The 22,222-nt window shown below is 41.8% G+C and overlaps 1 protein-coding gene across 2 annotated transcripts in view; it reads right to left on the reverse strand.

Moving 5' to 3' along the window:
• Positions 1–22,222, reverse strand: part of CHN2 (chimerin 2) — a 157,011-nt gene that overhangs the window by 12,990 nt on the left and 121,799 nt on the right. For both annotated transcript variants that reach the window (XM_081883384.1, XM_081883385.1), the window contains 2 exons: positions 12,349–12,426; positions 1,756–1,840 (listed from right to left, as the gene is read on the reverse strand). In XM_081883384.1, coding sequence (XP_081739510.1) covers positions 1,756–1,840; positions 12,349–12,426 — 163 coding nt within the window. The remainder of the gene's footprint in view (positions 1–1,755; positions 1,841–12,348; positions 12,427–22,222) is intronic.

Genomic DNA, 22,222 nt, shown 5'->3' on the forward strand with positions numbered 1-22,222 from the left:
ATTCTGGGCAGGCTTAGACGTCTGCACTTCTTATAAAAATTAACTCTCACAAGTACACAGTGTGATTCAGAATCATCACTGTCCCCTTCAGCCATCAACATAAAGTATTTTTGACTCTACTGCTAAACATGAACAGTTTCTTCCCTTGCAATATTTGATACCCACAGGTAAAGGACCTCTGTGCCTTTAACTAAATCTGTTTGGTGTATTGGGCTCGTTCAGACAGAAACCAACTGCATAATACAGTATTGTTCAGTGAAATCTAAACAAACCCAGCCAGCTGTACTTAAGATACTCCCTTTAGGTTTTTTTTTTTTTTAGTTCTTGCTAAACATTTCCTGTGTAGTTAAAAACTTGTTTGTCTGCTTAGAGTTAAATATTGGTAACCTAATGAAGCAGAAAGTTAAGCTTTGGACTAAATAAACATACTTTTTTTTCACAGGTTAAATACTTAGAGAATGAAAACAAATCCAGCCAGACATATTATGTTTAAACGTACAGTTCTTATAAGAATAATTAGTTACATGTCGACTCAACCTCTTGTGTTAATTGTCCAAAGGGAATCTGCAAGCTTAAAGGGATTGGCAATGACCCTGAAGTCACACAGGTCTCCTGTGTTTAGCATGGACATGTCAGCCACAGAGACCTGTGTATAGCTCTTTATAGGGGCTAAAACGATTGGACATGCTGGCCGGGGCTAATGGGAGTTTGGAGTCAAGTTACAGTGTTGTTGGCAAGAGCCCATACCTGCTTAAGTATGACAACTGACAAGAAATTACCATGGAATGGTCATTTAAGTCATATAATTATATTGTGTATGGTTGACCGAGAAAAGAAACCAGCTTTAGGCACCGTAATATAAAATGGCAGTATGATGTCCCCACCACAAACCCAAGAGCTCTGCGGCATAACAGATCTTCCCCACCTAACTCACCTTACCCTAATGGCATGTTAAATTGCAACTGTACCTGTTTCCTGGGTCGCACATTCATAGAACTACACCAGCTAATTCAGCCATGGCTGTCTATCAAGCTTCATCAACCCACGACAATACGTCCATTAGTCAAGAGGGACAGGAGTTGCAGTCCCCACAATATCTGGAGGACCATGACCCATGAATCAGCAGGCATTATTTTTTGACTTCACATGAAAGCTATGATTACCTATTTCTTTATATCGAATCTCTGTTAAAGGCTCAGAACGTACGCCGTTAAGATTCTTCTGGACAGTTAACAACCCCATCGGCAATTGGTAGCTAACATATATTAAATGCCAACAACCAATAACAGCAATATGACTAGTACCCATTAACCATAGGTCAATGAGGTTAGAAATGGAGTCCAGTCCAGTTGAGCAGTTTAGTTGCCGGACTATCAGCTCCATTATAATCCCCCAAAAGGCTCAAGAGTTACTCATATATTTTAAGCTTGGAATTCAAATTTTAGGCAGGATTTCCCATAGCAAAAGTTGCACTCTTTCCCAGCTTTAAACTTCATTAAAGAAAAGGGGAAAAAAGAGACACCAGTAGTTAACTTCATTGAGTGAAAAGGAGACATCCACTTTAAACCAATTACTATTCTTGTTATCATTATTATTAAGTGTGTGTGTGTGTGCATTGCTCTAAAAGAGCATTAAACTGTAGAACGCTTTGTCTAATTTAGGAGGCCATTGTCACTCTGCATCGCCCCTTGAAAGAGTTTTACAGTTTTGTTTTTCAGGGGTTAAGGGCCTGGTCAATAAGATTTTTAAGATTACCTGAGCATCTGACTCCCTGAGCAATGAGTCCCCACATGAAGTTAGCACAGTATTCACACCAATGTGGACCTCGGAACGTGTGGACCTGTAATGCAGAATGGAAAGCAGTCCAGGGTCATTGGGAGGCAGATGGCCTGACAGATGGAACAAGCAGAAGAAAGAGACAAGCAACAAACGACTCAGTGAAAAGAACAAGTCTTCCTCACTGACAGCTGCATCCCAAATACTGAGGGTAATAAGAAGCCTGGGGAAAAGAAAGCTGCCTTTGGTCTCAGGGTCCTCTTCATTTCGCAAGGCAAAACAAACAAAACCTAATCACACTGGAGGGCATTGAAATCAATCTATGTAACTCTTTTAATGGGTTTATTGTTTCTCATATGCCAGGAATGACCAACTCCCAAAGAGACTACGATCTACGCAGAGTTAAAAACTGGCAGTGATCTACCCCTGTTTTTTAGGGATTCAGGTCAAAGTTGCTGAGCTATTTTTAGGGGAGCCAGAGTTCTTGAGCTCTTTTGGTTGGGGGGGGGGAGCCAGTGATCTACCAGTGATCTACCACAGATGTCCAGTGATCTACCAGTAGATCACGATCTACCTGTTGGACATGCCTGGTACAACATGAATTTCCTTGGAAACTTACCATCTATGGGATTTGGTGCATTTTCTTTAGTGACCTGATGCCTAGTTATTCCAAATTTGGGGGTCTGCTTTTTTTTGTGTTTTTAGTTCCCAATATTGCAATTTGAAAGCTAATTCCTTAATACCATCAAAGCTTATTAGAAACAAAGACTATGCCTGTCATATGCTAGTGCAAAGTGAAAGTGTCAGTACTAAAGCACGTGCTTCGCATGCAAAAGGTCCCAGGTTTCATCCCTGGCACTAGCAGAACAGGTAGGAAAGCATCCTTTGTCCGAGACCCTGGAGAGACACGGCCAGTGCAGAGGACAATATGCTGAACTCAGAACAAGGCAGTTTCATATGGCCACCTGTTTGTAGCCTCATACTAAAAACATAAGGTGAAAGTAATTCTAGTGCGACTGGCTGGCATGTTACAGCCACTTTGTAGATGACATTTTAAATGTCTGTGTATGGTTGCTGTCCAGTCGTGACCGACTCTGGCGTTGCTGCGCTCATCTCGCTTTATTGGCCGAGGGAGCCGGCGTACAGCTTCTGGGTCATGTGGCCAGCATGACTAAGCCGCTTCTGGCGAACCAGAGCAGTGCATGGAAATGCCGTTTACCTTCCCGCCAGAACGGTCCCTATTTATCTACTTGCACTTTGATGTGCTTTCGAACTGCTAGGTTGGCAGGAGTAGGGACCGAACAACGAGAGCTCACACCGTCGCGGGGATTCGAACCGTCGACCTTCTGATCGGCAAATCCTAGGCTCTGTGGTTTAACCGACAGCGCCACCCATGTCCAAAGTGCCACTCATTACAACTAAACTAGGCCATCTTGTAGAAAGGTTCTGGTTCAGCTTGCTCTCTTGTTGCTTTCTCTCTCTCCTCTCTCTCTGTCTTTTAACATAGTGCAGCATTTGGTGTAGTTTTCCCCATGAACAGTATGAAATATACTGTTGTAGAGTTCAAAGATGGTAGAATGGAAAACAGTATATTTCATGTGGTGGCTGCAACATGTAGAAATCTATCTCTTACTTGCTTGAAATGGTTGTGATCTGGACCATATGGGCAGAGGTTTCCCACCTTTATAGGAAGCCCATATACTGGCATTCTCTTCCATGCATACCAAAGCCTTATTTCTCAGGGAAAATATAAGGGATGTCTCTGAGCCCAGGCTCTCTGGGTGGCAGCACTGTGTGTTTCAGATTGTGGTGCCAGGCTGCAGATTGGACTGAAAACTCTTTTAGTAAAAGAAACAATTCGCTGAATTGTAGAGGACCTTTTGAAGCAGCCCATTAAAGACAAAACAAAAGGGCAAGGTTCTGAAAACTCTGCATCCGTTAATCACACATTAGAACAAGAATCTGGTAATTTCTTCCTGCTTCCTAACAGCGTACATTCTTCCTGCTTGACTTCCAGGAGGGATTTCTGGCATCTTCTTGAGGACAATGTTTGGACAAAATCTAAAAAGGGTGTAACCGATGTATGAAAGGATCCTGACACATTTCAAACTTTAAGTTCCATCTCAGGAAAGTAATATTTGTGCAAAGGCAGATTTGCTTCCTTGGCATTTGAACACTAAAAAAGAAACTCTTCTCTTAAGAGTCTCCAAGACCAGACAATAGGGTCATCTTTGTAGACAAAAAAATTCCCTTGGGGAATAGCTGAAGAAGAAAAATGCATTGAGATTCCTCCATAAATATTGGTTTGGACCATTTTGACTTTTCTCATGGGTCTGCTCTATTAGTGCCACCCTTCTCTGTTGTTGCAGGACAGCACTTGATAATTTATGTAAGTTTCATCTAATTTTCAATATTTAATTAGTCATAATGGATGATAATTAGAATGTAACTGTTGCACGAACCTTTGTATAATTAACACACATCACAATCACTAAACAAAAGGGATCATTGACTCAAAAGGAATAACGAGAGGTTTGTGTAGATGCTGTAGGCAATTACAGACTTTTGCACATTTGAGTCAACTACAGGCACAGGCAAACTATTTTTGTCTCCTTCTCCTCTCCAAGTTAAATAAGTAAACTTGTTTTATGGAGACCACCAAAATCTAAACAGATCCCTATTGAAAGAAAAATACAGTATGTGCCATTTTGCTACCAATCTCCATACAAGCCGTGACAATGAACAGCATAAGATAGATGAAAAGACTATTTTACAGAAAATACTAGTCTCAAATCCTGCATTAATGAAGCAAATGAACACAGAAATCTTTTGAAATCGGAAACATGGTCACGATGTACAAAATTTTAAGACCAGTTTCTCCCAGTTTCTTCTGGGTGATCCAGAGTTGGTTCAGCCAGCGTCGCCTTTACACACGAGTCTTATCATGTTCTGGAAGTCCGAAGCAGCTCAAGTAATGTAGGCGTATCAGAGGTAGGGATCAAAAATGATACCAGCATTGTAGTTGCATATTTTGACATTTTTCAGAGAAATGTAATGTATAATTAGTTTGAAGTTTGGCAAATGTTGGAAATGTGGTGTGCTACTAAGACATTCCAAGCCCTTCCAATCACATGTGTAGCTGATGAAAATATACTTGGATAGTTAGGGACAACAGAGCGAAACACTACTCATTTTTTGCAAAGATGAAAGCTATGTTTGTTCAATTTTTGCACCGTCCGCTAAAAAGACATCAGGATTGTTATCCAAATTTAGTGGAGTTAAATATGCTGTTTGATCGACCCACTGAATCTACAGATATGGGTCCAAGCTGAGAGAAGGATATGGGAAGAGTGGGAATTTTTTTTGTTCAGCTTCACAACGACCCATTTCATGCGGAATGCTAAGTCAAACCATGAATAAGCAAACTTGTGGGCTCCCAGAGAGATCACACATGCTTCGCTCCCCTTTCTGTTATTCTGCTGCTGTGCTGTGTTGAGCTAAGCAGTGGTTTGGCTTAGTGTGTCTTCCAAACCCAGGCTTGTGGTTTAGATCTACCAGGCAAACCACAAGCTGGAAAAATGATGGTGCGAATCTTAGTTGCATGGTTTGTCTTGGAGAGCTAAACCAGGGCCTTGGGTTTGGAAGGCACACTAAGTCAAACCATGGCTCAGCAAGACACGACTCAGCAACAGAACGACTGGAGCAGGAGCAAAGCAGTTTCAATCTTCTCATTAGGAGCCTTCACATTTGCACGTTCATGCTAAGCCACGAATTGGCTTAGGGTTATGTGCAGATGAGGTCAGTGAAAGTACTAACCAAAATGTTTATCGAAGTTAAATGCATTTGAGTTCATTATTAAAACAGTAGTTTCCTAATCTCCTTAAGCTGCTCTACGCAAGTGACAGGGATATTTTAGGTCTGCTTGTGACATCACACAGAATAGTAATTTTGCTGGAGATTATTTAGCTAACTGCAGCTGATTATTTTAGAAAAGAGGGGGTGCTCATGAGAATCTCCCCCTCCCTTCTTGGCCCCACTGCTGCACATAAGCCCTGCGGTGCTTCCCTAATAGTTTCTGCCACCACCCCTTTTTCTAAGGTCGCTTTCAGCCCCCCAAAAGGGGGAAACTGTGGATGCCCAATTAACTACTAGACCTGGGAAGATCTAGCCTGGAGATGGTGCGAGGGGACAAAACTGCAAGAGCAACCCAGCTTTTAAATACCCTTTCATGGCCTCTGGTTCTTTCTGACCAATAAAACCCACATTCTATGCTGCATTTTCCAGGTAGACATCCTAACTACCCTTGTGCATTTGAATAGAACTAGCAGGAGATACATGATTGCATGGCTTAGAGCAGGCACAGGCAAACTCCGGCCCTCCAGATGTTTTGAGACTACAATTCCTATCATCCCTGACCACTGGTCCTGTTACCTAGGGATCATGGGAGTTGTAATTCCAAAACATCTGGAGGGCCTGGCTTAGAGCAGGGGTAGTCAACCTTTTATACCTACTGCCCAATAATGCATCTTTCTTGATGGTAAAATGTCCTTACTGCCCACCAGTGCTCGATGGAAGGAGGATTCAGCCTGTGCCATAGAACCTCCTACTGCCCACCTAGAATCCTGAAACGCCCAGTAGTGGGCTGTAGGGACCAGGTTGACAACCCCTGGCTTAGAGAAAGGGTGGAGGCCGGTGACCAGGGGTTTTGTGTGTTACAATTATTTCCTTTTCTCCTTTGTATTATCCGGAAAGCAAAGTTCTTATTCATTTGATGCCTACAATGTGAAGTGTGGATTCAGTTCTCATAGACTGAAAATTTGTAAAACAAACAAACAAGCAATCAGCACATGCTTTTTATGCAAAAGATCTCACATTCAATCCCTGGCATCTCCAGGAAGAAACAGCAATGTCTGAAATAATGGAAAGCCACTGCCAGTGTCAGTAATACTATGTCAGCTAGACCAGTGTTTCCCAACCTTGTGCCTCCAGATGTTTTTGGCCTACAACTCCCATCATCCCTAGCTAGCAAGACCAGTGGTCAGGGATGATGGGAATTGTAGTTCAAAAACAGCTGGAGGCCCAAGGTTGGGAAACACTGAGCTAGACCAATGGTCTGATTCAGCATAAGGCAGCTTTTTGTGTTCCTTGTTCAAAAGGTTCAGTGGACAGAATGGAGAGCCAGGGGAGAAGAAAGCACCTAGCAAGTTCCTTGTCAAATCAGAAAGTTAGCTAAAATTGTTGGTTTTTAAGTACAGAAGGAAGTAAAGGGGAAAAGCTTCTCTAGGCAATCAAAAGCCTTCTCTATGTGTAATGATAAAACAGCTGGCATACAATTGCGATGCTTGCAATAATTAATATTTTTAGAAGTTCTCCAGGCGCTGTCTGTGATATAGCGGTCTGTGACAAAGCCATTTTAATCACAGTTGACAGATGAACTAATAATATTGGTGCATCTATGAGCAAAGAGAGAGGTGTGGTATCTTAGCATCATGGATATTTTCAAGAAAGATATGACATGCTTTGAAAGTACCACTCATTCAATCTGTCTACAGCAGGGGTAGTCAACTTTTTTGTACCTACCGCCCACTAATGCATCTTTCTTGATATTAAAATTTCCTTACCGCCCACCAGTGCTCGATAGAAGGAGGATTCAGCTTGTGCCGTAGAACCCCCTACAGCCCACCTAGAATCCTGAAACGCCCACTAGTGGGCGGTAGGGAACAGGTTGACAACCCCTGGTCTACTATCACCTTGGGCCAGATTATTTAGTCTTCTCTCCAGTCCAGACACAGCTTTGCTATTTCAGCTGCTGTTTGTGAGCATTGTTTAGTGCTATACATTTCAAACCAAGAACTTCAGTAACTCATTATAATGCACAGTAAAGCAATTATGGCATTAACAAAACAAACAATTATCACTGCATAACATGTGGTGACCCTTAGCTTGGTAGCAGATTTTCTTGCATCTTTCTGAATCTTTAGTTCTTTTGTGTGAAAACGCAAAAGGTCAAATGTAACCTTGAGAGCCTGATATTTTGTCCACTGAAAGCAAAGTTTCCATTAATTAATTAGAATCCATGTTCCAATTTTCACAGGACAACACTCTTTCTCTAGAACAATTTATTAACTCATCTAAAACAACATTAACAGTATGATGAGTCTGTTGTTCATTCTTGGTTCATTCGTAGCCTAATAATTAAAAGAGTAATTATTTTGCTCAAGGAATGCAAGTCCAACAACTTCTTTTACTGCATCCCTCTCATGTTCATTTATGATTTTGTTTTCCCTTCTGTGGGATCAGAGTAAATATAAACTTGCATAAGATGGACTTGGTTTTATGTTCTAAATTTGCAAACAAATGATTGCACAGCATTTTAAAAAGCTTTGGTTTGACAGCTGGATTTTGTAGAATCTGTTAGTGTCAGAAAATGAACTCAGAGCAAGTATCAACCCAATCAAAAGGACGTTATGTAGGCATACACTTTTTAATTACATTCTTTTTTAAAAAAACACCCACACACACATGGGGACCAGAAGATCTAGACTCACATTTGCTAAACTTACATATTGTGAACATATTGAGTCCTTGCAACCCGCGAGGGAATAAAGTTGGAAGTGAATACTTTTTATTGTAATTCATTGATGACAGCATATGTCAAACATTTTGACGAACTTCTATACCATTAACACACTCTTCTTACATGCATTCAGTTCTGTAGAATATTACCCTAAACTGTTCTGTAACAAGTGGCCAGGATAAGAGCATAAGAAGAGCCTGCTGGATCAAGCCAATGGTTCATTTTAGTTATTTAGTTCAACTTCCTGTCTTCACAGTGGCCAACCAGATGCCCATGAGAAACTCGTAAGTAGGACCTAAGCACAACAGAAGTCTCCTCTCATGGGGTTTCTATCAACTGGTATTCAGAACCACACTGCTTCTGACTAGTAGCTACTGATACTGTCTAACCACCTTTTAAAGTCATCCAACTTGGTGGCCATCACTGCCTCCAGAGGGAGTTCCATAGTTTAAATTATGAGCTGCATGTACATGAAGAAGTACTATCTTTTATCTGTTCTGAATATTCTAATATTCAGCTTCATAGAATGTTCATGAGTTCTGGTGTTATGAGAACGTTTTGCCTTTTATCTGTGGCATAATGTGCTACTTAAATAAACTTTTGTAGTGTCATGAGACAATCACGGGAGAGCTAGTTTTTAGGTCCATTTTTATCTCTGCCACTGCTAAATTAAGATAAAGCGCGAAAACTATTTTAACTTATTGTGATATTTACACAAACATGAGCTTAGAATCCCATCATGATAGGAATGCTATCTGAAGAACTACCACATACAGATTACTCAAGAGTTCTTTCAAAAGAGCTACAATCCTGTCAATGCTATTCAACAGCAAATGAGGCATGGAGGCTTACTACAGCCATGTTCCCAAAGAGCCAATAGGAAGAATATTCTGAAAATGGCTCCATGGATGCGCTGCATTGGAAAAGGAACCAATTGTATGGGGCCCATTAGTGTATGCATTAATTCATTCACCTGGGAAGAGCTAGGCAGAAGGCTTCTTCCATGTGTATAGTGTGGCCCTGGCTAGATCAGGGTAAATAGGCTTTTTCTAATAGGAGCTGGTGATGGGTATAGTTTTCAAATGCACCTATTTATATGGCTGTAACCACAGCTTTTGGCCAAAGGGAAATGGCCATAGACTGGGTATTCATGGTGTTAAAATGGCAGCCTTGTCCTTATCTAGAGGTCAGGCTTGGTGTCAGTCATTAAACTACTGCAATGTCAGATGTGACAAAAGTGGTCCCTACCAGGGACAGAAGCTCAGGATGTGTGTGTGTGCGCGCGCAAAAATCACCGTATCAGACTATGGAGTGTATAATGTATACGTATGGGGCGATGAAACACTGCTGTCACAGCAAGATCAAACACAAGAGAAGCTTCCTGTCCTTCTTGCACTGTGGCATAAAGTTGTTTTTTTGTGTGGGTGGAGGGGGCACCGATATAGCTCCTTGCCAGGGGCGCAAGGGACCCTAGGTAAGCCTCTGTGCAAGGTATTCTAGGTAGGGCCGTCCCTGAAGACAGGTTGGAATCTCTAAATGGCCCAAAATGCCGCCACCAGGAGTTTGGCTGGAGCCAGAAGACAAGGGCATATTACTCCAGTCCTTTACTAAGTGAACACATTACCAATTTGTTTCGAGGCTCAGCTTGGGAGTGTTGGCATTGAGCTTTAAAGCCCTCAATGTCCTGGGCAGCTGGGTATCTACAGAATTGTCTCCTTCCATATGAATATGCTCAAGAACTCTTAGTCCACTACTGAAGTTCTTGCCTGTGTCGCCTTTGTTATCCATGGTGCAATGGGAGGGCTGGTGACAGAGGGCCTTCTCTCTTGGAGGAGTGCCCAGACTGTGGAAGAATCTTCCTGGGAAGCCACAATCCATCACTGTCCACTGACACTCTTATTTTGGCATACCTTTAATTAAACATTCACTCTCATTTTAATTTTAAGCTGCTACTGATTTCTTTTTAAATTGCTGTTTAGTTATACTTGTGATTATGTTGTTTTATTAACTGTGAACTGTCCTGCATGCACTCCTCTTAAAAGGTTGGCTATAAATCATGGTGATAAATAAATAACAAATAAGGTATTTTACTAATGCATTATACCTTTTTTGTTGGCCGGCTGACATTTTCAAAGTACTTCTTAAAACCCATACTGAGATTTATTTATTTTTATAAAACCCAGTTTCAAGTCATGCATTTAAAGTTTTGAAAAGAGAATCATATGATTTACCAAGTTAGATTATAGCCCTTTTCAAACAGGAAGCAAGAGGGCATGAAAAACAGCTAGAGTGAGCAAATAAAAGGTTCTGGGCACACATCCAGTTTTAAATCAAAGACCAAACAAGGGGAATTTTGAAGAGGAAAGAAAGAATGTATAGGTCAACGTGGAAAATATGCCCCAAGTCATGAGAAAATATTTTTCTGGCTAAAGTGAAACCATTTTTCATCTAAAATGATGATTATGGGGAATCTGCAGGCATTAAAGATGCTTTAAACAACAAAGGAGACCCCCCTTTCCCCCTTTGGAATGGTCCAGAAATATATTTGGGGCATATTTCTAAGATAACCTAGATATTATTTCTAAGTGATTTTATATAGTGCATGAAAAGAGAAACCCACATTAAAGGAGCATAAAAACAGTGTAAGTGTACAAAGCATACATACAATAATTCCTTTTCCCTTTTTTTGCATTGGGAGGTGACAGACTAGTTAATACATTTGAAAAGTACTATTTCCAGCATGTATAACATATGCACTCATCAGATGTCTGTGCTCTTGTTTGTGCTCTAGTTTACTCTGCAAGAGCTGCCATCTGTCCCTCAAGGAAGACTGTAGTTTCAACCCTCCCCCACCTGGGAATAGATCCTTGATTCTCTTTTGTGAATTCCCCCTAGCAACTGCTAGAGATGGGCTTGTTTACAGATAGTAGTAAAAGACAACCTAAACTTCCTAGCAAAGCAAGCACCAGACAGAACATGTGCCCAAGGCCTTATGAATAAAAATCATTGTTCTCCATTCCCAGTAAACATCAAACAGGAGTTTGGAGATTTTGAACTGTGATAGCGGGAGTGTGTCTCAGCCTGGAACAAATGCAGCTCTTCCCACAAAAAAAAAGACATTGAACAAGATGCCGGGAAGCCAAGTTTCTAAAGATGAGTCACCTCTTCTATGTACGTATACCCTCTCAAACACTGTCTGAGGCATGGAAAGTCTCTCTAGATATAAACCTATACTGTAAAACTTCAGCTGTTGACGCTTCACTCCAAGAATGCTTCCTTGGCACATTGACCCAACAAAAGAGATTAGACAATGCCATCACACCACTCTGGTTAGGTGCTGGGGCTGCTGTAGTCGACTTTGCGGTTGACATGGATGATTAACGTTCAGAATGAGCTTCATAGGCAAAATTTAAGATTGGGCAAACACATTTTTATCCATTTCAGAGAGAGCTTGATGAGAACTGCCACAGAGGAATTGTGAATCCAGTGAGCTGGTTTAAAAGCATAAGGACTGTTGTCCTGTGTCTCGCTCTACCCATGTTTACTTGTAACAGATCCAGCGCTTTTCTTATAAGACTTAATGGTGTGGTTCCTATACATGTCAGAAAAGACCCATGGATTTCTCAGGAAAATGCGTATAGGATTGCAGCCTGAGTTACATGTACATACACTTTGGTTTGCCACCCCCATTGCTTTCAATGAGATTTAAGTTAGTTTTATCAGGAACACAACCCATATTTTTATTCCAGCAAGGTCCAGTGAGCTTGTTTTGAGTATTAAACCTGTCTGTCTTCCTTCCTTCCTTCCTTCCTTCCCAGGAAGCCCCATGGTTGTATCACAAGTTTTATTCTCTTAACGCTTCTTTAGTACTGCTTAAAACCAATCAATATTACCTTTCTAAGAGAGAAATATAGATAAAAAGACACACACACAGAGCGTAGTGACAATATAAGCAAAAACACAAGTAAAAAAACACATACACAAGGTGTTCTTACCTTAAAATTGTGTGCTTTTTCATAGTTGAAATGGTTGTCGTTTTGCGTTAACGCCGCTCTTCGGACCAAAGAGGTGATCTGTGAATAGGCAAAGAGTTTGAGAGGTTGCCACAAGAGCGCTCCCTTGACTCCCATTTTCACCCCCAAAGCCACTGCCAGCAGCTCCTGGCGGTTCCTTCCTCGTTTAGATTTGTGAACCACGGCGGCGCAGGCTTTCTCATTTTCAAGCCACAACTCCTCTGCAAACATGGTGCAGCTGGGATCCCAGAGATTCTCCCTGTCTCCTTCTTCTCCACCTCCTCCTCCTTCCTCAGAGGCCGGGAGGCTGACTGCTGTCAGGTTTGTCCAACTGCTTCTAATGTTGGACAGCAGATTCGAAGCAGCTGCAGCAGCCCATTCTGCCGAGACCTCTGGCATGTGACTTGAATGGGCTGTCTTGTGTGATGGAAGGAGCTTCTGCATCTGAATGAGTAACGGGTCTGCTTTGTGATACTTCTCTTTAAAGCAGACGTGTGCCTGAAACAATAGCCTGGATTCATGCAGTGAAGCGACTCCCCTCCTCCTTCTCGCCTCCGGCAGCAGCAGTAGAAAGAAGTACAGGCAGCCGGGGAAGCTTCACAGATTCACACTACAACACATTTCAAAGGAGAGATCGCTTCTACTTGGGAGCATCCCCCTCCCTCCTTTCATAAAGGACCCCGGGCGCTGCCTCCAATTGCACTCAGAGCTGGGGACTTGTGTGCTATTCCAATACAAACACCGGCAGATTAAGCCTTTAAACCCTAGTGATTGTTTAATCTTGCAGGGCTAAAAAATCTCCTCTTTTTCATATCCTGTATAAGTGAAAATCTGGTAGCACTTCAAGGATTAGCGGCGGCTCTTTGCAATGCATTAAATTAATAACGTGGGGGGGTTTTTTTAGTGCACACTGGCTTTAGAATAAGTGAAGTAATTAAATTATTTCAGTATGCCTGCGGATTACTTCGGTGTAAGGGTCTAGCTACGGATCCAGTCTATAATTTGGTTTAACTAGAAAATACCGAGAGTAACAGATTCACTGATGCATTAAGGACTCACCTAGTTCAATACAGTACAAGTAAGACAGCAGTTTTCCTGTTTTTCTCCTTCATATGGTTGTTACAGCAGTCATGCTATATGCAATGGGGACCCATATGCAACAAAATGTGTGGAATGCTCCTGTTTCCCAGGATGTGTCATTCCATTCCATTCTGCTCACCCCAAAAGAGATTGGCCATTGGGCATGCTTAGCCCTCACTGGGCTATTTTGGCGTTCTTCCTTAAAAAACTGTACTACAGTCGTACCTTGGAAGTCGAACGGAATCCGTTCCGGAAGTCCAAAACGTTCGGAAATCAAAGCACGACTTCTGATTGGCTGCAGGAAGCTCCTGCAACCAATCGGAAGCCGTGGAAGCCCCGTTAGGCGTTCAGGTTCCAAAGAACATTCGCAAACCGGAACACACACTTCCGAGTTTGCGGCATTCGGGAGGAAAAATGTCTGAGCACCACGGCGTTCGGGATCCAAGGTACGACTGTACAGTGGTACTTCGGGTTACATACGCTTCAGGTTACAGACTCTGCTAACCCAGAAATAGTACCTCAGGTTAATAACTTTGCTTCAGGATGAGAACAGAAATTGTGCTCCGGTGGCGCAGCGGCAGCAAGAGGCCCCCATTAGCTAAAGTGGTGCTTCAGGTTAAGAACAGTTTCAAGTTAAGAACGGACCTCCGGAACGAATTAAGTACTTAATCTGAGGTACCACTGTACTGCAAACCTTTGTGCTCCCAAACCTGATTCTTCCCTCTCATGATACCATTTTGGCTACAAAATGATTGGCACATGAAAAATGAGGTCGCTGTCAGTTAATATAGTTTTTTTTTATGAGGGCCACAGTTTGGTTGGGATAATCTATTTGGGGCCTCAAGCTGTTCCACATTAACTAATCTGAATCAAGATTTCCGTTTTCTCCATGGTTTCCTCACATTAGTTACCAATCCTATGCAGTTCTGCTCAGAATAAGCCCCATTGGCATTGGGTAATGTGGCTGCTCTCAAATGGGTCTACAGAGAATCCCTCCCCCCACCCTTGGTATAAAAGACCAACACAGCTTCTACGGTGGAAAGCAAGTGAAAGTAATCATATGGTATCAGGTGTGGGGGTGGTAGAGTCACAGCATGAAAGCAACAATGGAGAAAACAATTCCAATTGTTCATCTGCAAGCGGGCTTTTTGCATCTGCTGCCTTCTAAAATTGGCATCCAGTGCCAGGCCCACTGGGAGCGGCTCCACTCTGGAGCCCCCAGGTAGAACTTCTCCCTGCCAAAAGTGGAGCTTTCAATTGGCACCGAATTTAAATTCGGTGCCTGCAGCAAGCCCCGCTTTTGGCAGGGATCTCTGCGGCCCTGGCCCCTTCCTCCTTGCCCAGATGGATGCTGGGGGAGGGGCAGACTACTCTTTCCAGAGGTCTCACCTACTGCAGAGGGCTTCCTTACTCCTGTTGTTTTGTCCATTTTGGCTTTTCCAACTACCTGAAATTTGGTGACCTTGGTAGGCCCCAAATATCTCAAGGAGCACCTTCTCCCATATGATTTCTCCCCAGATTTTCAAGAGCTGTCTGTGTTGCCCACCATCAGATTCTACTCTAGAAGGTGAGAAGATCCTCACCTCTCAGGATCAGGGCCTTCTTTGGAATGCACTCCTTTCAAAAGCTTACTTGTCTTTTCTCCTTGCTTCTTTTTGGAAATAAGTCCAAACATTCCACCGGACATTTAGGAATGGAGGTCACAATACTGTTAATTTTTTTAATGTCCATTGCCGTTATACTCAAAACCAGGCTTTCTCAACCTTGGCCCTCCAGATGTTTTGAGGCTACAATTCCCATCATCCCTGACCACTAGTCATGCTAGCTAGGGATCATGGGAGTTGTAGGCCAAAAACATCTGGCAGGCCGAGGTTGATGAAGCCTGCTCAAAACCCTTTGAGAGAAACCCTTGCTTTAATTTATAAACATAAAAGCAAAGAACAAACATACGATGACTTAGAGCATGTGAATGATCATGGCCTGATTTGAAAACTTGCAGTCACATGGAAAACCACAATCAGATCTGGTGGTGCAATTTTCTATCGAGTGTTATTTACTTGTAACATTCTGCAAGTTCAGTAAATTGTTAAGACTGGCTTTTCAGACATGCATGCATAGCTGAATCTATTTATTATTTCAGGTAGATCGCAGTGTTCTTTCCCAGCTCTCTCTTCTCTCCCCTTTAAATAATTTCTGAGCCCTGTTGCAAAATAAATCATATTTCCCAGCTGATAAAGACAGCTGACTGCTGCTATTAAGCAGGGAGTTTCAAACACAACACACAGATATGGGTCTCCCCAGGGCCTGATGTTTTGGTGCTATTCTGTGAATCATCATCATCATGCCATTAGTGTATCAACTCCTTTGGCAGCTCAGCAATCAGAACAGCAAGCCCTAAACAATCTTCTCTTCCTGCACTTATGGATCAGCCTTTAATCAGACGGTAAGTGTTTTAGAACAGACTGTGCTATTTGATGGCTGAAAACCCAACCTCCCCAACTGTCTCACAACATCAAGCTAGCACTGAATAAGAGATAGATGCTTCTGTTATTTACATCTAAGAGGATAACCATATTATGTACATCTGTAAGTTGTATCGAGGAGCCGAGTTAAATGGATGACGTGGATGTAAAAAAAAAACCCTTCTGTTTGAAATTCTTATATCATTTTCAGTCATTGTATGTATTTTCTAGAAGCCCTACAGTCAGAATGATATGGCATTACACTGTCTTATATTACAAACATTTTTTTAAGTGCTAAGCACCTCTTTGAATTCCTGGCATAGATACATCTTGCTATGTAATTGGTATTATTTTTAGTGGCAGTGAACCCAAGCCACGAGAGGTCAATTTTATAGTAATTTCATGGCATTTGTATTATTGATGAAAATCCTATTACATAAGGAACATCATTATATAATATATCAGATATGGTGTTCAGAACTACAGATTATGCCAACAATCCCGGACATCTTTTTAGAATATTTATTAACAGTGTCATCTTAAGGACAAATTTCCAGAAATGAGAGAAAACTGCAACCTCTTTTGTAGCATTGTTAAAACATGTAGCCAATAAAGGAGGGAGAATTCAGCCGTGTGACTCTGATAACAGAGGGTAGGCTGGCATTTGCTACACATATTATACCTGAAATTCCATTCATTCACCTAGGTTCCTTTGTCAATCTTAGTGTGTTATTTGTCAGGGTTCCTACAAAGGGTGTCTATAGATAGGCATATAATAAATGTCTTCCTTTAATGGGCTAAATTGCATGAAGGAACAGTGAAATTCTTGCGACATATGTGTTGTACATTGATGTATACAGGGTCTTAGTAACTTTAGAAAACCAGGCTTCATAAATAAAAATATAAGAGAAATTAACTGTTTCTTTTATAGCGATAATAACTTGAAACTCTCAATATGATTTCAATCTGAATTTTCCACAATCCAGCTAAAATTAAATAGCTGGCACCACAATGGGGAATCTAATTGTCTGGATCTATCTTTAATTTTGTATAAGAACTGGTGTTCCCATATGATGATAATCATAATCATAATATATTATTTGTACCCCACCCATCTGGCTGGGTTTCCCCAGCCACTCTGGGCAGCTCCCAACAGAATACTAAAAGCACAATAAAACATCAAACATTAAAAACTTCCATATACAGGGCTGCCTTCAGATGTCTTCTAAAAGTCAGATAGTTGTTTATTTCCTTGACATCTGATGGGAGGGTGGGTGCCACTACCGAAAAGGCCCTCTGCCTGGTTGCCTGTAACCTCATTTCTCGCAGTGAGGGAATCGCCAGAAGGCCCTTGGCGCTGGACCTCAGTGTCCGCATTGAACAACGAGGTTGGAGATGCTCCTTCAGGTATACTGGGCTGAGGCTAGTGAATGGGTAGCCAAAGCCACATCAAAAGAAGTATCCTGGCAAGTTCAATGGGGTGCAGCTCAACATTCCATTGCAGATGTGCCCCCACATCCACATCAGCTATGTGTATGGATGTCTATTTCTGCACAGGAATCTGCTTTGCTCAGGTGGACCACTTGACATGAGATGCATCTCCACTGATTTCAGTGGAACTTATTTTGAAGTCAGCATGTTTGGAATTCCAGTTTAATCCAAGAACCTCAGCTCAGCTGGGTTGTAGATCCAGCCACAGGCCTGCTAATACGAAGTATATTTGCTGCTAAGTTTAACATGCCACTTACGTGACAGCTGAGGCCGTTTTTGAGATTGAAACAAATGTCTGAAGTGTTTTTAAAAAACGGATGCCAAAGATAGAATGCACCTATATTTAGAGCATATCTACAACATCCATCAGCTAGACACACTTGACAGCAAATTTCCAGCTGAAGATCGAATAATTATTATTAAAGAGGAATCTAAATAAAAGGAAGTACCGTATTTTTTGCTCTATAAGACCCACTTTTTCCCTCCTTAAAAAGTAAGGGGGAATGTGTGTGCATCTTATGGAGCGAATGCAGGCTGCGCCGCTATCTCAGAAGCCAGAACAGCAAGAGGGATTGCTGCTTTTGCTGCGCAGCTATCCCTCTTATTGTTCTGGCTTCTGAGATTCAGAATTTTTCTTCTTCTTGTTTTCTTCCTCCAAAAACTAGGTGCGTCTTATGGTCTGGTGCGTCTTATAGAGCAAAAAATGTATATAGTTGCCCTTGCCTCTCCTTTTTTCCCTACTTTTCTGACTGCTGAAACTGAAGGAACATGTCTTTGTAAGCCGTTGTTGCTTAAAACACACACACACACACACACACACACACTTTTCATAATAAACCAGCCAGTTCTTAAAGGGCAAGACCACACTGTTGCTCTGATAAAACATATCCTTATCTGCAAGAGAGCATCAAAAACAGAGTGCCTGTCGCTATAAGGTGGTCACCATTCATTTTAATTGGGTATGTAACTTCCTATGCTAGGTTATTTGTGTGTTTGGAGCTGCCTCTTTCATTGGAATGAATCAGAAAGTTCACGAGTGGGAGCTTGGTATGTACATCGGAGCACCCCTAGAGCACTGATTTGTGTTGGCTGGGCTTTAGTTCCCCCCTGTTACAGACTAATACAGCTATTCTTTTTGGCAGATGAGTACAGTGACCTTCACATGCATGCCCAGCAGCGTAGGAGCTTCTCAGGAATGTTCCCTCACTGCAGGGGGTGTGTGAATAACACGATCAAGTGAGTGGGACCAACGGAGAGAATTATGAGTTAGCACCCTGAATGGTGCGCAGATTCCATATGAAAGACCTTTGTTGCAGCAGCAACAAACCATTGGCAACAAGGACCAAATCTATGACTGAACACACATAAATGGGGTATCATGGCACTTTAAGCAGTCATAGCTTCGCCAAAGAAAAGAACAGATAAGAATCTTGTTCTTGTAAGTAATTTTGAATCACAGAGTAGTGCCTTTGAACCCGGTTTTCTGTATAAGTAAGACTGCTAATTCTGTGAGTACCCACCCAAAATATTTTGGTCTAAACCATGGGTAGGCAAACTAAGGCCAGGGGCCGGATCTGGCCCAACCGCCTTCTAAATCCAGCCCGTGGACGGTCCAGGAATCAGCATGTTTTTACATGAGTAGATGTGTCCTTTTATTTAAAATGCATCTCTGGGTTATTTGTGGGGCCTGCCTGGTGTTTTTACATGAGCAGAATGTGTGCTTTTATTTAAAATGTATCTCTGGGTTATTTGTTCAGCATAGGAATTCGTTCATCCCCCCCCCCCAAATAAATAGTCCGGCCCCCCACAAGGTCTGAGGGACAGTGGACCGGCCCCCTGCTAGAAAAGTTTGCTGACCCCTGCTCTAAACAGTGAGTAATAGACACTCAGGGGGAATAATCCTGCCTTGTCATTCTGTCTTTCCCTAATATCAGTTGACTGTCTTTCCCCCCCATTTTGTTTTTCCTTTGTGTTGGTCCAAAGAAAAACAGATATAAAAGGAGAATTTCCTCAGGAGAACTCCCAGGATCCAAGTATGAGGCCAACACTTTTTGGTGAGAGAACCCCAGCAGAGATTTAAAACCACAAAATATGCAGCAGCATAAAACATGGAAATAAAGCTGTTAGACCTTTAAAATATGCCCTTTCAAACGAGTTCCAAAATAGTCGCCTCTTCCCCTAGCATAAAATAAGACCACAAGTTTAGTAAATTAAAACTGTGGGTTCTCTCTGTTGAACTCTGTAATTTGTGATAAATTCAAGATCAGTAGGTGGATATTTCATACACAGGATCAACTGATGTGAATTTGTTTATTTTAAATCCATTTTTTTGTACAGTATTCACTGTCAGGGTGGTTATAGGGTAGGAATGTGGTAGATACCTTCATAGCTTGCTGTCACGGCTTTTTATCTGATAGCAGGCATTCAAATTCAAATGAAAAGGTCTTTACTTACAAGTCACTTGTCTAGATAGTCTAAAGACAATGCAAACCAATCCCACTTTTCATCCAGGTAGTGTTCTCTCTGTGTTAATTAAACTAAGGTTACCAGACGTCCCCGTTTCCTGGGGACAGTCCCCGGATTTACAAATCAGTCCCCTTACAACATCCTATTATTCCTACTGAAGTTGAAAAGTGTTCCCGGATTCATTGAAAAAAAAATCTGGTAACCTTAAATTAAACTACACTACATCTGAAGATCCACACAGATTAATTCACATTCTCCAGGCAATATTGTTCCACATGAAGAGAACAGGGATAAACAAAAGGCTTCTAACTAGTTTGGGAAATAATGAGAAAAAAGAATGCATGGTCAAGTAAGTCATGCCACTTCTTACAAGGGCAACTCTGGAAAGGAACCCAATTTAACAAGGAGGAAATGGTTCCTGGAGCATGACAAAAAGGGTGCATTTGTACATCCTATTAATTATGTGAGAACTGCTGTTTTCACATGGCTGTTTGCTGCACAATCCAGTGCATGTCTACTTGGAAACAAGTCAATTGAGCTCAGTGGGACTTAATTCCAGGTAGATTGTGCATTGTAATGCAGCCATTAACTGCATAAAAGTGTAATGTGAGAAATCATCACGGTCATTTCTGGCAAACACCCACAAACTACAGGCTTAGTAGAAAGATAAGAAGCAGCGACCTTAGCCAGAAGTGAGCAGAGGCAGAAGTATTGTGATCGTCATCCGAATCCTTGGATCCCAAACATGACTCAATACTGATGGAAAACCATCACCCCCCCACAACCCAGCTTGGAAACCCACATCTCATCTATTAGGATACAAGGGTCGGGGGGGGGGGGATTCCAAGATTTTTATGGAAACAAAATAAAATTTACATTGCAGAGACACTTAGGTGCTGTCTAAAACCTCATTCTAAAACATGTTATGATTTCATTAGTAATAAAAATCTGGAATGTAGTTAAATGTGTCATCCTAATTATTTCAAGGCCTGTGTGATCAAACCAAGTTTCGTAATACACCCCCCGAGACTAAAAGGCACCAGAGCAATTTGCCAACCCCCGTCCCCCAACTATTTTATAGATCAAAAGCTAATTCTCATTCCTCTTTCCCAAGCAGTATAATACCCCCAGAGGTTTTTGCTATCTGACTGTTACACGTGCCTTGAAAGTAGCAGGCTGCTTCAATTCCAGTTCAATTTAAAATGTACATTTCTTCAGCCGAGATTCACTTACTCTCGTTTTTCTTTTTCACTTTCTCACTCTTTCTTAGGGATCATGAACTGGTAGCTCAGAGTCAAATCAAGACCTGTGAGCAATTTCCCAAACTTGGGACTCCAGCTGTTTTTGGACTACAAATCCCATCATCTCTAGTTATCAGGGCCAGTGGTCAGGGATGATGGGAGTTGTAGTCCAAAAAAGAGCTGGAGACCCAAGTCTGGGAAGTCTGACTGGGTATGGGGCAGCTTCTTATGTTCAAAAAGCAACGTATCACTTGGGATACTGTGTGATGAAGCTTCCTTCAAGATGAGCCACAAATCAGCAGTCTTGCTATGTACTCCTTTCAAACCATGCATACCAAAGTTACTGCTGGTGTTCATGTTGAGAGCATATAACATCCAGTCCCTTTGGGATTATGACCAAATGAGGAGGGCGATAGTTTCTCAGAGACATTTCCCAGAAATCATAGAACCAGACATAAATAGCAGTTATGTTCTGAGCCACCAACCGCTGACCTCTAAAAGTATTGTATAAGCAACTTCAGGCAGAGCTGCCAGAATGAAAAGCTCGTTGTGGCATTCTCTGGAACGAAAAACACATATTCCCATGATCCTCTCTGCCATCCCCCCTGGCAGGCAAGCAAACTAGCACAAGGTGAGTGAATTTTAAGGTTACCTGCTAAATCAAAGGCTAAACTAATCGCTGAATTTAAATTTGCAATGCTCTACAATGAATAACCTCCTATTACAAACAGACATAAGATATCACATGATCCACAGGCCTATGATGATTTTTTAAAAAATGTGTCTTGCGAGAGTCCCTCTCACTAACTCTCTTTTCTCAGAATCAGGTTGTGGTTTTTTAAAATGGTTTTTTTGTGCCACAGTTTCAAAGAAGATTGAAAAAATACAACAGCATGGCTACCTCTAGCTTAAAATAAAAGACATATGTCCCCTCAGAAACCACCCTCCACTTTTTTTTCAAACCCTGTTTTATGCAGAGCACTTTGAAAAACACAAATATGTGTTCGCTTCCTTTCCGGCAAATGGATACAGTGGTACCTCGGGTTAAGTACTTAATTCATTCTGGAGGTCCGTACTTAACCTGAAACTGTTCTTAACCTGAAGCACCACTTTAGC

Source organism: Podarcis melisellensis (assembly GCF_964234715.1).
Source record: "Podarcis melisellensis genome assembly, chromosome: 12".
Classification (NCBI taxonomy): Eukaryota; Metazoa; Chordata; class Lepidosauria; order Squamata; family Lacertidae; genus Podarcis; species Podarcis melisellensis.